The 14182-nt window shown below is 45.2% G+C and overlaps 1 protein-coding gene across 1 annotated transcript; it reads left to right on the forward strand.

Annotated features, from left to right (window-relative positions):
• The first annotated feature begins 2269 nt into the window (after positions 1-2269).
• On the forward strand, positions 2270-14172 carry LOC143378931 (MAP kinase-interacting serine/threonine-protein kinase 1). The gene is made up of 5 exons (XM_076831061.1): positions 2270-4091; positions 9002-9139; positions 12475-12831; positions 12941-13511; positions 13599-14172. Exons 1-5 carry the CDS (start codon positions 4037-4039, stop codon positions 14065-14067), a joined length of 1590 nt encoding a protein of 529 aa, XP_076687176.1. The 5' UTR covers positions 2270-4036; the 3' UTR covers positions 14068-14172.
• The last annotated feature ends 10 nt before the right edge of the window (positions 14173-14182 follow it).

The following is a 14182-nucleotide window of genomic DNA, read 5'->3' on the forward strand; positions in this document are numbered from 1 at the left end:
ATTCGACGCTTTTGTCTGGCTCGCATACAAGTTATCCAAATTAGACAGACGTATTTTTACGTCGCGCATTTCCGAGTCCGTCCCATTTTAAATTTCACGAATAATACCGCTCTTCTATTTTCTTCTATTACGTAGATGTTATTCTGCACGGAAACGAAACAGGATAGAGGACGATTAACCAAAGAAGTTGCTCAAGGAAAACGGCAGGTCGCATCGCCGCTCGAACGGTGTAACGTTGAACGTCTAAATTCTTTAAATGATACCTACCCGAATTGTGCTCAAATGATTCTCGGTTTGTCCCGGTCGAACACCGAACGATGCGGAAAAGGTGTAGGCATATGTATAGGAATAGATAACGAATGTCTCGAAACAACCACGCCTCCCGCAAGTCCAAACAGACACCCCACGTGTTACGATATTTTGCGCAGCAAAACTCTTATGCTTCCTCTACTTCTTTACCTTCCAACCACCTTCCCCGGCGCCCTTCCATCGATAACCGACATCCTAAACTACGCGTCCCTCTTGTCGACACACGTGTATCACCAGCCACGTTCTACGGATTACCACGAAAACGCTACACCGCAATTACCCTGTTCTCTTTTCGTAGCGAGTATGTATAGGCACAGATACATACATAGTAGGTACACGTGTATTTTTCCCATCGCTTTCCGCCTAGCATTTTGGGGCAACTTCCCAACTGTCTGTCCCATTTACATACTATCTACGTGCCTATTTAGTTTCAAGTTGGCTGCGTTATAACCTCGGTTATTTCTAATAATATCTGCCTTTAATATGTTGCATCGTTCTCGTGATAAGGCGCAGGAATAGGCAAGAGGGGAATGTCTCGAAAGCGTAAGAAGGTTACGTGAATCGGTGGTACTGTAAATAGGTGGGTGTTGGTTTTGCCGGTGCGATCGTCCAACTGCTGCCACGTGCAGAAACCGGTTCCCGCTGTTATTTTACACGACCGAGCACTGTCCTTTAAAGTTTCTGTTCAACCAACAAACCTCTACAGTAATTCTCACGGTAAGAACGTTGATCCGATCGATCGGTTACAATTTGGGGCAAAACTGATTCTAAACAATCTACAAACCGTCGGTTTGTTACCGAGATTAAACAATCTCCGATTCCTTAAACGTTCAGGGCGACAGTTCTGATTTCTGATTCGTGCATACATGTACATACCTAATACATCGAACCTAGAGTCAATCTTTCGGAGAGCAAAGTAATAACTTGCTGTTGTGAAAGCATTGAACCGCCCGAAAACGCTTGATAAACAAAGACGTGAATTTAGTACCGTTAATTCGAGACGTTATTGTAATCGTTGGAAGCGCGCGTGAGCGATTATCGCATTACTGATGCAACAGCGGATGGCAGTGTCACGAACAATTTCGTCCTCTACGCAGTCGCGACGTCTACGTAGCGTACGAAAATGAAAAACATGATTGTAAGAGAAACGAGGGAGGAAAGTGAAATTTCGTCTAATGTATTTGCTGTTGGTCAACCTTAAAGCCAAAATACGACATAATTTTGACGAAATGTTGTTGAAATGGAGCGCTGATCTATATCGTAGAACAAATAGGAAGGTACTCGTGGAACGTGTAGGTAAACAAACGACCGTATAACCTTACGTAATAATAATACGGCTGATAAACTTACGACGCAATACCGTAGCGATTATACGGGCAACAAGTTCACGCGATGTCGAGCGATTGAAAACAAACCACGATGGCCGACTCACGCCTGCGCATAGTGTACGAACTGTACGAATATTCTACGTATACATACATATACAGACGTAACGCACGTACCGTGTACGTGTAATAGGCTCTCCTCATGTGATCACATCACGCTACAGAAGCTCGAGTGATGCCACCCGCCCCTTTTCGTTTCTCTCGCTCTTTCTCTTTTTCTCTTTCCTCCGCATACGTGCTTTGTCCGCTTACATTCAATACACTCAATACAGAGTATTATTCTCGCGTTCGGGCTCAGAGATGCGGGCGTGAGTACGAGCGCGCGTGAGGCACACACACACACACACACACACACACACGGAGAGAGCAGGAGCGGTTCTCGCGCTCGATCCTTCCTCCTTGCCTACATCGCGCGATGTATATTGTATACGTGGCGGTGTGACCACTGTGCGCGCGCATCCATTCCCAAAACAACGCACGGCACGCTACCGGCGTCATTTCCCGTATATTTATCTGGCTCTGTCCTCGCTAACGCGGAGTATAAATGATGCCAGTTGTAAACAACTCGAGTACCTAGACCGAAGACCGAGCCGGTGAACACGTCTCGGTCAAGTTTCGCGAAAACGTTGATGAGAAACGTTCGCATAGAATGGCGTTATTACTGGCAAGCCAGTTCCAAACGCACGAGAATGACCAGTGACTCTCACGCGTCGGTAGAGCACTGTGGAAATATTTGCGGACCGTGAATTTCGGATCGGGGTAGCTGAGAAAGAGTTTGTAGAAAGAAAGTAATACAAGGAAGAAGAAGCGGAAAATCTGAAACGATAGCCTGGGGGTTAACGTGTCTCGTATCGGTCATTCGGCACATCTTGTTTTGGTCTGGGTCAGATTTTGTAACGAACTTTGTTCGATGACGCAAACTTATGAAGTATCGGTTAACTATATTTCTGCCGCGAATCGATCCGAAGTAGGTAGATACTTGCAAGGGACGAAAAGGTTGCATCATACGGCACGGGTTTGGTGAAGGACCGCGCGCCGCAGTGGTGCACGATCGGTACGCGTCTCCTCGCGAAGAGAGCCCCTGATAGGGAGCTACGTGACGCGGCGCGGCGCTGTCTCAGAGGGCGTCAACGAAGTCGTCCGATCCAACGTGGAAGCAACGGAAAGGCGGCTGGGGAGCGCGCAGTGGGGATAGACGTGGACGGGTAGCGTGGAACGTGAGCGGTAGGGATGTTGGTAAGCGGAGCGGCTAGCGGCCATCTTGCGAGTTCAGTCGGAAACCAACTGCCGAGCAGTGAGGGAAGGTGAACGAAGTGACCTGATGTGTTAGCCGAAGGATTTTTAATGCGCTTCCAAGCCCGGTTACCGCTACGTGCGAGAGGCTGTGCGATAGCGTCGACGGAGCAGCATCCATCGCGGGATCTTCGCATACGGAGAAATCCCGGTTTATCCGGCGAAAAGTCTCAGAGTAGGAAAGGAGGAGGAAGAGGAGGAGGAGGTGGAGGAGGGAAGTCGAAGGAGCGAAGGTAGAGGCGGCAGAGTTTTTCTCGGCGGTTGAGACGACTCGGGAAATTGGTTTCTCGCGTTGTCTCGCGATTGAAGAACGGGCTGCGGCTTATCCACTGGGAACGTTATCGGATTCAACCAAGGCAGTGGACACTGAAGAACTTTATCGCGTGATACCTACGCGTATGCCGCTCTGTAAGTGGGAAGGAGAAACTCAACTATGAGCGAATAAGCACGCAAGCTAGCAGACAGAAGGAACAAAAGAAGAAGCGCAGTGTCAAAGTCTGTGATAGTATTTATTGAAAAGATCCAAATTACGACACGTACCATCGACAACAGCAGCAGCAGCAGCATCTTTTGTCGTTCTGTTCGGAGAGATCGCGGGAGCCAGGGGAGCAAAACGAGTAGAATATAGCCTTTATATATTTATTTATATCTGTGATACCAACACTGATATACATCGATCTATCCCGAGGGAGTGAGTCGGTAGAGGGAGAAAAAGAAGAAAGACATGCGTACCGTAGAAGAGGTAACGTAACGTAGCGTACCTTGTGCGTTTACCGAACGACGATAGAGCAGCAACTGGGAAGGAAGATTATATCAGTACCTTAGTGGATATAGGTGTTTTTGTATATACGACTGACTCTTTTTTTACAATTATTGATATCGGGTTAAGTAAGCGAGTGTTCCGTTATTGCTGGTTGGACGAGAAGAAAAGAGGGACGAGAAGGAAAAGCAACGAGGCGAGAACAGAAGAACCTCCGTATTGAAAAAGAGAACTTCCTTTTTCACTCTTTTTCTGAACGCTACCACAAGTGACATTGTCGCGAGCGAAAATGGTGGAGAAAATTCTGGAAGAACGGGAGGACGGGGGCCAGGAGGCGGGAAGAGGTAAGAGAAATATACTATATATACGTTTCTGTAGTCTCTTCGATCTAATGCCATGCCGATCTATCGTTTGTGTTCGAAGAAACCGATATTGGACAGTGGTACGCGGTACATAATCTGTACATATGTATATGCGCCACTCTCTACGAGCACTTCCGAGACTGTTCACAACATTTTTATGTTTACGCTTCGCGGCCGGCACGGTTGATGGTTCAAAACAATTCGGTGGCCGCTCGTTTCTTTCGATCTATTCTTTTGCTCTCAACGTTCGCGCGTTGTACATCGAGTAGGCTTGACACGCGCGTACGTTAAACGATACGTGTAGTTCCGACCAACCGTGAAATCTGCTACTGTTTTCAAGATTTGCCGCAATGGAAGACCAGAGAACGAGACGATCAAAGCTGCTTGACAGAACTTTCTCGAAACCGGTACCTACACCCATTCCGTTGCCAACGTTCCTCGCTCCGCGTTTCGCTGTTTAACCGCTTTCGCCTTGAAATTGATTTACAAATCATACCTCTCGATGTATCAGTTTCTTTCGAATATGTACTCTGATCACTTCGAACCGACCAACTATCGAAAGGCAACGTCTTCTTATTGTTAGCGACGAATATTATACTATATATCCTTCTTTAGCAGAAAATAAGCTCGCAATGATCGAAATATGTACATAACGCGATAGCCATTACAGCGTTACCCTCTGAAGTCCGTCGAAAACAAATTCGCGTCTGTCTCCTATTTCGTACAAATTTCACTGCATATTAGATACGCCGGATTTGTAGTTGCACGAAGAGAACAATTATAAAAAAGAATATATTAAAATTGTTTTTCGTGTTTCGAGCGATATTCAGTGGTTGCTGGTGAAAATTTAGGAATATTTCGGGTAAAAATCGTTGTTTGAACCGTTGCGGGGGGGTTGGAAAGGCGGTGGGACGCGAATGGAGGCGAATACGCCGAATAGAGAGGCGACGCGACGCTACGCGCGTCGTTGAATTATTTTCGAGGGTCTAAGTGGGTTAGTCGGCTTGTTCGAGTTGGACGCGTATCGCGAAGGGCGTCAGTAAGGGCAACCCAAACAAAGAACACGTCCCGTGGAAGTGGGGGGGGGGGGGCCTTGCGCATGTCTGATTCGTGGCTCCACTTCGTTTAAAGGGAAGGGTTCGTTCCGAAGGGCAATGGGATTTCTGCGTTTTATGTAGCACGTCAAAACTCACTCGTGAAAAACTCGGTGCGATCTGAAGCAAGGCAATTCTCATTGTAAAAAGAAAAACTTTCTGTTTACCAACGGATTGATTTTGAAAATCTGCCGAATAGCTTCTCGCGCTTCTTCGACTCGCAGTTTCAAATTTACACAGAGCTTCAGAAGGGAAAGATCGCAGAATAATAATATATACAAATAAGCGTGAAAATTACGAAACTGGTAGAAGTAAGATCGTGAAAATAAAATCTCTAATGAACGCTGTTATTGTGTTGCGCGGAGTTGAACTTGATTTCGCAAAAAATGATGCTCGGGTTCTGGTGATTGAGCCGCCTGCGTTCCAACGGTCGTTGATGCGCATCTACGTGGCACGTATTTTTTTTTTGCCGATTACTTTTTCTAATCTGGCAGTCGTTGGTAGGACGAAGATAAATTGCAAGCGACAAATAACAAAAGACGAGGAAACTGGTATAAATCGTAAGGTATCATCAACTGCCACTGTCGATATGGGCTTTTGCATTCTCGTCGTTGGTTTGGCGGATGCAACGACAGTATCGTGCGTGCATATCTCGCGTAAGATGGCGGCGTTCCTTTTCCGTGCCAGTCATTGAACTCTGGGTGGTCGGTGGCGTCTGTGGCGTCGGCTGTGCACTTTGTTGCTTTTCATCCGGCCTTGCAAACAATAATCTACATACCTACTCGCTGCAGACTAAATTACACTGGTGTGTAGATTAATATTACTCGACCAAACCATTCCTTTAGCGACGGGGGCATTTTTTGTTGTTGTTGCGCAGTTGTGGCTGTAAAAATGAACTCTTGTCCGTAACTCGTGCGCGTAGTTGCAGCCGGAGGCGTGCCAATTTAATCTTGTCTCGAGGAACTAATTTATGTTAAAGCCCGGGGTTTTTGAACAAAGTTCGAAGATCGGCACTTTCTGTAACGCAACGTTTGCACACCAGATATATGCATACTATATCGTTCGAGGCGGGAATCTCTCAGCTCGTGTTTGTTTTTTTTTTTTTATTTTCCTTCGAAAATTTATCTTCGCGTCACTCTCAATCTCGGTAAGAATTGCGCTGCCAAAGGTATTGTAAACGCGTTGCAACAAGGACAGTGATGAAAATACTTGCTCGTTATACTTTCATGATTGCTTGCTGTCGTCCCCATCGACTCCGCTGGTTTCTCCTCGACCCACGCGAACTCGTACACTTTCGACTGGAAGGAGTGGCAGTGTGGCACTCGCATAATTCCTAATACTTGGCTGTACGATTTATTTTAGCTGCGTTACCACACTTACCTACCTTAACTACCCGAGCTGCGCCAAAACTTACCGTTCCAACAATTCTTTCACAGGCTTCAATATTTGTTTTTTTTTTATTATTGATTTAATAGTATTCCCGATCGCTTAAATTAAATTGCGCGTGTCCCTTTCCGGAAGATGAGCTGGCGCTGAGCGTAACGATATAAGTATATTTCTTGGTCGAACGGTTAACTAACGGACGCCTAAAGTAGTCTTATTGTCGTTGACAGAAGCAACGGGAGCCACGCGGTTCTTCTGCCACTGTAAATGCACGATATCGCATCAGCCTCGAGAATAATTGGATAGTAATTAGACAGTAATTCCTGAGACGCTGTACATACAACAAATTCTACTAACAAGGGGAGGACACCATGTGGTAGACACCGATTTTGATGAGCCTTGCCACGATGGATCTATGTCGAAAATAAGTAAATAGGTGTCCGAGCGTTTCTGCCAATGAGCCTTAATAACAGAGATATTTACATGGAAATTATTAAAAATTTAATAGTGGCCGTGGGGTTTTAATGGGTAAAAGTCCCACACTGTCTTGGCGCCCCCGGGGGATTGCCCTCTGAAGGAGTCGGGGTACCTTTGAATATTTCCCCAAGTTAAAATAAAAATTATAAAAAAATAATTTATAAAAAAAATTTATAAAGTTTTTTTTTAACGTGGAGACATCTTCAAACGGCACCCTGACGCCTCCAGAAGGGAATCTCCCGCAGGCGCCAGGGTAGTGTGAGATTTGTACCCACTAAAACCCTAAATTTTTAATAATTTCCATGTAAATATATCTATTATTAAAGCCTATTGGCTGAAACGCTCGGACACCTATTTAATTATTTTCGACATAGGTCCATCGTGCTAAGGCTCATAAAAATCGGCGTCTACCACATGGTGTCCTCCCCTTGTAATAGTTCAAATTGCTAGCGAAATTGCGTAACCATTGACAGTTACAGGAACGAATCAAACGCGTAAATATACCTTTCAGGACCACCGATAATGTAAATATTATTAATAAGTTTGAAACGAACGATGACTAATGACCTTGCCTTCGCGCTCGAATCGTTGGAGATAAACGCGCTTGGCAATAAATAGTACCTATCATATGTATAACGATGATAACAAAAGTGGCGTGGCATGACGGGTATGACGGGTGTGTCACGTACATCCACGTATCTGCTGGTGCTACTGCCAGCCGCGACTGATCGCGCGATGGATTCCTGAGAAATCCCATTTTTATATAAGCATGCGTTACGTAACTTTATCCTCACCGTCGCCGTCGCGACGCGTCGTCTGGACTATGGTCATTCCCCCAGAGGTTTAATTCTAATTTCGTATTCACAGCAGACTCTGGAACGATCTAACGTTTCCAGCATGAAATTTATTATATTTGCCAAGTTTAATAATACTTACAATCGACAGGAGCGTTTCTGTTCTTTCTCGCGAAGGATACGTTTACACGAACGACGAGTTCCCTTCAATTCCTTCACACTACAGCTGGGACTATTCGAATAATTGAATAGTTGAATATTTTATAAGTATTTGCATGCTACGAATAAACTTCGAATATTTGAGTATTCGAATAGTATTCGAATAGCATTCAAGTACTAAAATATTCGAATAGTATTCGAATAGCATTCAAGTACTAAAATATTCGAATAGCATTCGAATACTGACATATTCGAATACTGAAATATTCAAATACTGAAATATTCGAATAGCATTCGAATACTGAAATATTCGAATACTGAAATATTCGAATACTGAAATATTCGAATACTGAAATATTCGAATACTGACATATTCGAATACTGAAATATTCGAATAGCATTCGAATACTGAAATATTCGAATACTGAAATATTCGAATACTGAAATATTCGAATACTGAAATATTCGAATACTGAAATATTCGAATACTGAAATATTCGAATACTGAAATATTCGAATACTGAAATATTCGAATACTGAAATATTCGAATACTGAAATATTCGAATACTGAAATATTCGAATACTGAAATATTCGAATACTGAAATATTCGAATACTGAAATATTCGAATACTGAAATATTCGAATACTGAAATATTCGAATACTGACATATTCGAATACTGAAATATTCGAATAGCATTCGAATACTGAAATATTCGAATACTGAAATATTCGAATACTGAAATATTCGAATACTGAAATATTCGAATAGTATTTGGATACTTGGATATTCGAATAGTATTTGGATACTTGGATATTCGAATAGTATTTGGATACTTGGATATTCAAATTATATTCGCCAAATAACTGAGCAACTGAAGTATTCGAATATTCGGATACAGAAAAATTCGACAAATAGTCCCCCCAGCCCTACTTCACGTGTCGTGCCGATTAAACGAATGCGCGCTCGCAATGTTTGTTTCAGAGGATGCAGGTTGCAGAGACACGGTGAATACAACGGGAGAATCGATGAGCGCAGTGCAAGCTCGACAAGAAGAAGCCAGGCGTAAAAGGCGCAGGAAGAAACGTTCTGGCTCGTCCTTGATGTCTTCTTGCTTCCAAGGTAAACAAATCTCAATCCATGGGATAATTTACGACAGTACGAACTACGAGAACAAAACCGAACGCGCATTGTCGCCGTAAATCGATCGATAGTTTTGTTGTGATTCTCGGCCCCACATTAAATTACCGTGTTTATGTTGCTGGAAACTCTGAAGAGATAGGTAACACCGTTCGACGTTAAACGAATGCAATGTAATGCTGCAGACGATAAGCAACACATTTGTCGCTTTCTCTGTGCTCTCTTTCTCGTTGGTTGGTAGACGACCTGGAAGTTGCAAGGGGCACCTTCTCCACCGTGAATAATGCAATCGGCCTGAACGAAGCGTCGGAGCTTGTTGTATCTGAGCAATAACTAATTAGCGCCAAATATAGCCAGTAGGTGTAGTACTTGTGTAGTAGTAGATGATTTCACAGGGTTCGATACAACCAAGTATTGCTCGTTCATCGAGTTTCTGGCTATAGATTAGTACGCGTACATATATAGAACTGGGATTATGCGCCATCTACATTTTTCACTTGCTACTGCAGACTCGCCGTGGTCGTAATCGTGATGCATTCTGTCGTTGACGCTTAGGTGTCTGACCTTGCACAAGTTCAGAACGTTTGAGAAACTCACGCGCGATGGTACGAGAATCGATCGCACGCGCAAACTCAACTTTTCCTTTCAGTACAACGATCGACGACTTTGCAGGATGCCTGTGTGAATTGGAACTTTTAAGGATTCTGATCGACGAAGCGCTCTCATTTCGTCATCCGTCGATTACATTCTTGTGTCGGTCTAAATTAAATTAAAATAGAAATATGAGAGAACCGAGGACACTGCTAGAGGCGCACCCTCTCGCTGACGAATGCAGGGAGCAGGGTAGTGAGTTTTCCAAAAACATTAAGCGAGTTCACTGCCTCAGCCGGTTACATCACCGCACGGATCGATTCGTAAAGCAAGAGTTTCGCATTCGAGAAGCTTCCACGGGGCGCACTTGCGTATATATACATACATGTATTCTAGCGCGGGGTAACCTAGGCACGAGAGCGCGCCCGTATACACTAAAATCTGGGGCACGGGTGACGCGTCGTATACTTACACTCACGTGCGCGGATGTGTGTGTTGTCCCTAAGATTCTCGTTCGTCGCGACGTTCGAAAACTCTTTGTGTGTCGCGGTAAGAAATGCCATTTTCTTATTATAGAGACACAGAAGTTTTCGTATCGTCTGTTTTCTCGTGGCGCAGCTTGTCAACAGTACCTGCACGAAATTCGGGGAGAACAGACGCTCGACCATATGAAAATCCTCTCGTGTAACTCGATCTAAATCGAGTGTATGTAGGTAATGCTCGCTGCCAAGTGACCTAAGGACGAAAGATTTTCGTTTCGTGTTTACTTACGCCTCCGAGCGTAATCAGCGAAACTCGACACGCGCCTCTCGACTTCCTTCGAGTCCAATAGAACACTCGCAGCTTATTTCTCATATTCTCCGTCGTATTGGCATTTCGAGGATAGATACATATAACAGCTTGAGTGTAACGATTGCAAATTAACCTGCAACTTGCTGGAAACTTGACCATGGAACAATGGACCGAGTCATTGTGTATACTAATACCTGAAAATGACCGTCGTTGAAGAGCAAATTGGCGCAAAGGCACACATGAATGACATAAATATATTATACACAGCGAACGTAAATGGCGCTCCGTTCGTCATGCATATATATTACGAGGCGGCTGTTAAAAACAACAAACGCGAATTTAACGTATCGAGTGTGACGACTCACGATTATCGCACCCTGCAAATCGGACTGTGCGATCATCGCGCTGATTATCGATCATTAGTCATTGACGACAGGGGGCGTGCAGGGATCTTTGAATTCTAATTCTCGATGATACATTGTGTTCGAGTTAATTGTTGTAATCGGTTATGCTGTTGGCGATTTAGAGAGCGTAGGAACCGCGTAAAAGTGGGAGCACATATTATCCAGCTTCGGGTTGCTAGGTATTCCGCGGTGTTGCCAAGCTGAAATCGTATCTTTGGCGAAGACAAAGTGTCAGGGCGGTGGTGGGAGAGTTAAAAGGGGGGGAGTAAACGAGGGGTTAGGAAGCAGAAGGGGCGGTGAAAAGAGAATTGATAGTAGCGTCGCAATAGTTGCAACGTTGGACGAGGGAACGAACGAACGAAACCATTGGATAGAGTGGAACAGAATGAAACGAAACGGAACGGAACGGAAGTTGTCGCGTTCTGATGTGGTGGGGGTAGAGCAAGAGGGAACGAGAAGTTAAAGACCTAGTAAAGCGAGCTAGATAGGGTGGTGGCGGTCGAGGAAGAGGAGGGAGCAACGAGGGAGAGAGAGAGAGAGAGCGAGAGCGCCAACGTTTTGTGCGCAGTAGTTTGAGAATGCTTTCGACGCGTTACCCCTTTGACCTTCACATTGATCGCGGTGGACGCAGAACGCGCTGAGTGATGTAAATTTCACCTAGCGTAATAGATATTTGTTTTAAGACACGATGGTCTGTAATGTCGGTGCGGAGATATCGCCTAGTACGGATAATAGAAAAAATACATACATATTAGCGCGTGACCTGCGACGATACGACACGATGCCTTTGGGTTTAAAGTCCTTTTCGCGTTCGTTTACTACAGTATTCACAAATGATTAGTTGGTAGGTGTTTAAATTGAGACGAATAAAAATGTATGGATATTATTCCGAAAGGGTCTGTTGGCCGATCGAGATGAGGTTTGGTGGGGAGGGGGTGTGGACGCTAAATCTATAATTGTAGCTTCGGGTATTTATTAGTTCCCGAAATATTAATAAAAAATTATTTTAATTTTTTTTTTAAAAATTTTTTTTTTGACGTTGGTGCAGGCCCCCCATCCGGGGGCCCTCCTGCCATTTTTTATTTCTCAAATTCTGTAACCACAGTCTTATTTTTAGCATCGCCAAACTCACATCGGTTCGCTACCATGCTTTACGCGCCCCCGCACTAATCTAGCCCCAACCAATACTAATACACGGGACAAGTTGGAAAGTGGAATGCATTGTGTCGGTGTAAGTCAATAGAAATATTGTTAAGAGGGGGACCGTGGTAAAGTGATTAAAAGAAATCTGTAAGGGGCACCCTTTTATGCACAATTACCCCTGTATCTTTTGAACGCATTAATTGCCGAAGCTAAAATTTGATATTTAGGATCCTTCCACAGCCCTCGTAATCCCCACCAAGTTTCACCTCGATCGGTCACCGGTCCCTTTCGGAAGTACAGCCAAATGTATTGCCAGTTGACCTGACGGACGTTGCCTGTTGCTTGCGATGCGTCGGAAGAAATAAAAATCGTCCTCGTTTGTTTCAGAATTGTACAGATTGACTGGCGAAGTTCTTGGAGAGGGTGCTTACGCCTCGGTTCAGACTTGTAGGTCGCTTTACACGGACCTGGAGTACGCCGTTAAAATAATCGACAAGATTCCTGGTCACGCGCGCGCCCGAGTATTCAAGGAAGTCGAGACGTTCCACCATTGTCAGGGACACCCAAATATCATTCAGTTGATTGAGTTCTTCGAGGACGAAGAGAAATTTTATCTCGTATTCGAGAAGGTTAACGGTGGCCAGCTGCTCAGCCGAATTCAAGAACGGATCCACTTCAGCGAGCGCGAGGCGAGTCAGATAGTCAGGGAGATCGCGAGCGCATTAAATTTTCTTCACAAGAAAGGTACAGTGTCTTTTATCCGGAATGCCAATTAACGAGCAGCTGGCGATAGTAGTTGGTTTTAGTAGTTACGGTTAAAGTTAACACGCCTGCGTTTTATCCGTGCCACCAGGAATCGCCCACAGGGACCTGAAACCCGAGAACATCTTGTGCGTGTATCCAGACAAGTTGATTCCGATCAAAGTGTGCGACTTCGATCTTGGTTCGGGCATCAAGTTCAACAACTCACTGTCCAGCCCCGTAGCAACGCCGCAGCTTCTTACGCCAGTGGGGAGCGCCGATTTCATGGCTCCAGAAGTAGTGGAGGCTTTCATCGGCGAAGCCAATTATTACGACAAACGTTGCGATCTATGGAGCCTGGGCGTGATCATGTACATTCTTCTATGCGGATATCCACCTTTCTACGGGAATTGCGGCACCGACTGCGGCTGGGAGAGAGGCGAAAACTGTCAGGCTTGCCAGGAGCTTTTGTTCACCAGTATTCAAGAGGGCAGGTACGAGTTCCCAGACAACGAATGGAGGTGCATTTCGGAGGATGCAAAAGACTTGATCAGAGGCCTGCTGGTCAAGGAAGCCCACCGAAGGCTCAGCGCCGAGGGTATCCTGAAACATCAGTGGATCAATCCAGGGCCGAGTTCGGTGGAAAACGCCGACAAAGCTCTCACCACTCCACATATTATCAGGTTCGGTTTCGGCTCGGCTCGGCCATTCTTTCAGTCTCAGGATTGCCGAGATGGTTGCTAAATTTCCTCTTCCTCTTCCCATTTTAGGAAGAACAATTCCGCGAGGGAACTCTCGGCGTTTGCCGAATCCGCAATGGCTGTGAATCGCGTAGTACTTCAACACTTTTCTGTCAATCTGGACGAGTTGGCAGACAACAGAGAGGCGAGATTATCGACTTCGTCCACCGACGAGGACAATCATCCGTACGGGCACATGTCCGATTCGAGCAGCGAGCTGTCCGAGCATAGTAAGCTTTGCGCCACTCATTCCTCCAGCGAGTTCGACACGAGTTCCAACTCTCGTCCGAAGTCATGCTCGGTTCGCTCGAGCATCGATCTCTCCGACTCAAAGACCATCGGGAAGGATCGTCTGCTCGGAAAGGACTCGTCGCTGCATCAGCTGTTCGGCCTGTCACCGCCTAGCGAGAGCCGGCTGATGCAGCGTCGTTTAAAGGCGCGTTCGGATCTGCTCGAACGTCAAACCAACAAAGCAGTCATTGCGTCCCCGAGTGGCTGAAGCTGGCCTCCTCGTATATCTTTCCTCGCGTCAAATCTCCTTTCTTGGTGTTAGCCTATCATTCGTATTTACACGTCTGCATATAGGGATACGAAATCGTAAAAACTGGCGTGTA

Source organism: Andrena cerasifolii, chromosome 2, assembly GCF_050908995.1.
Source record: "Andrena cerasifolii isolate SP2316 chromosome 2, iyAndCera1_principal, whole genome shotgun sequence".
NCBI lineage: Eukaryota > Metazoa > Arthropoda > Insecta > Hymenoptera > Andrenidae > Andrena > Andrena cerasifolii.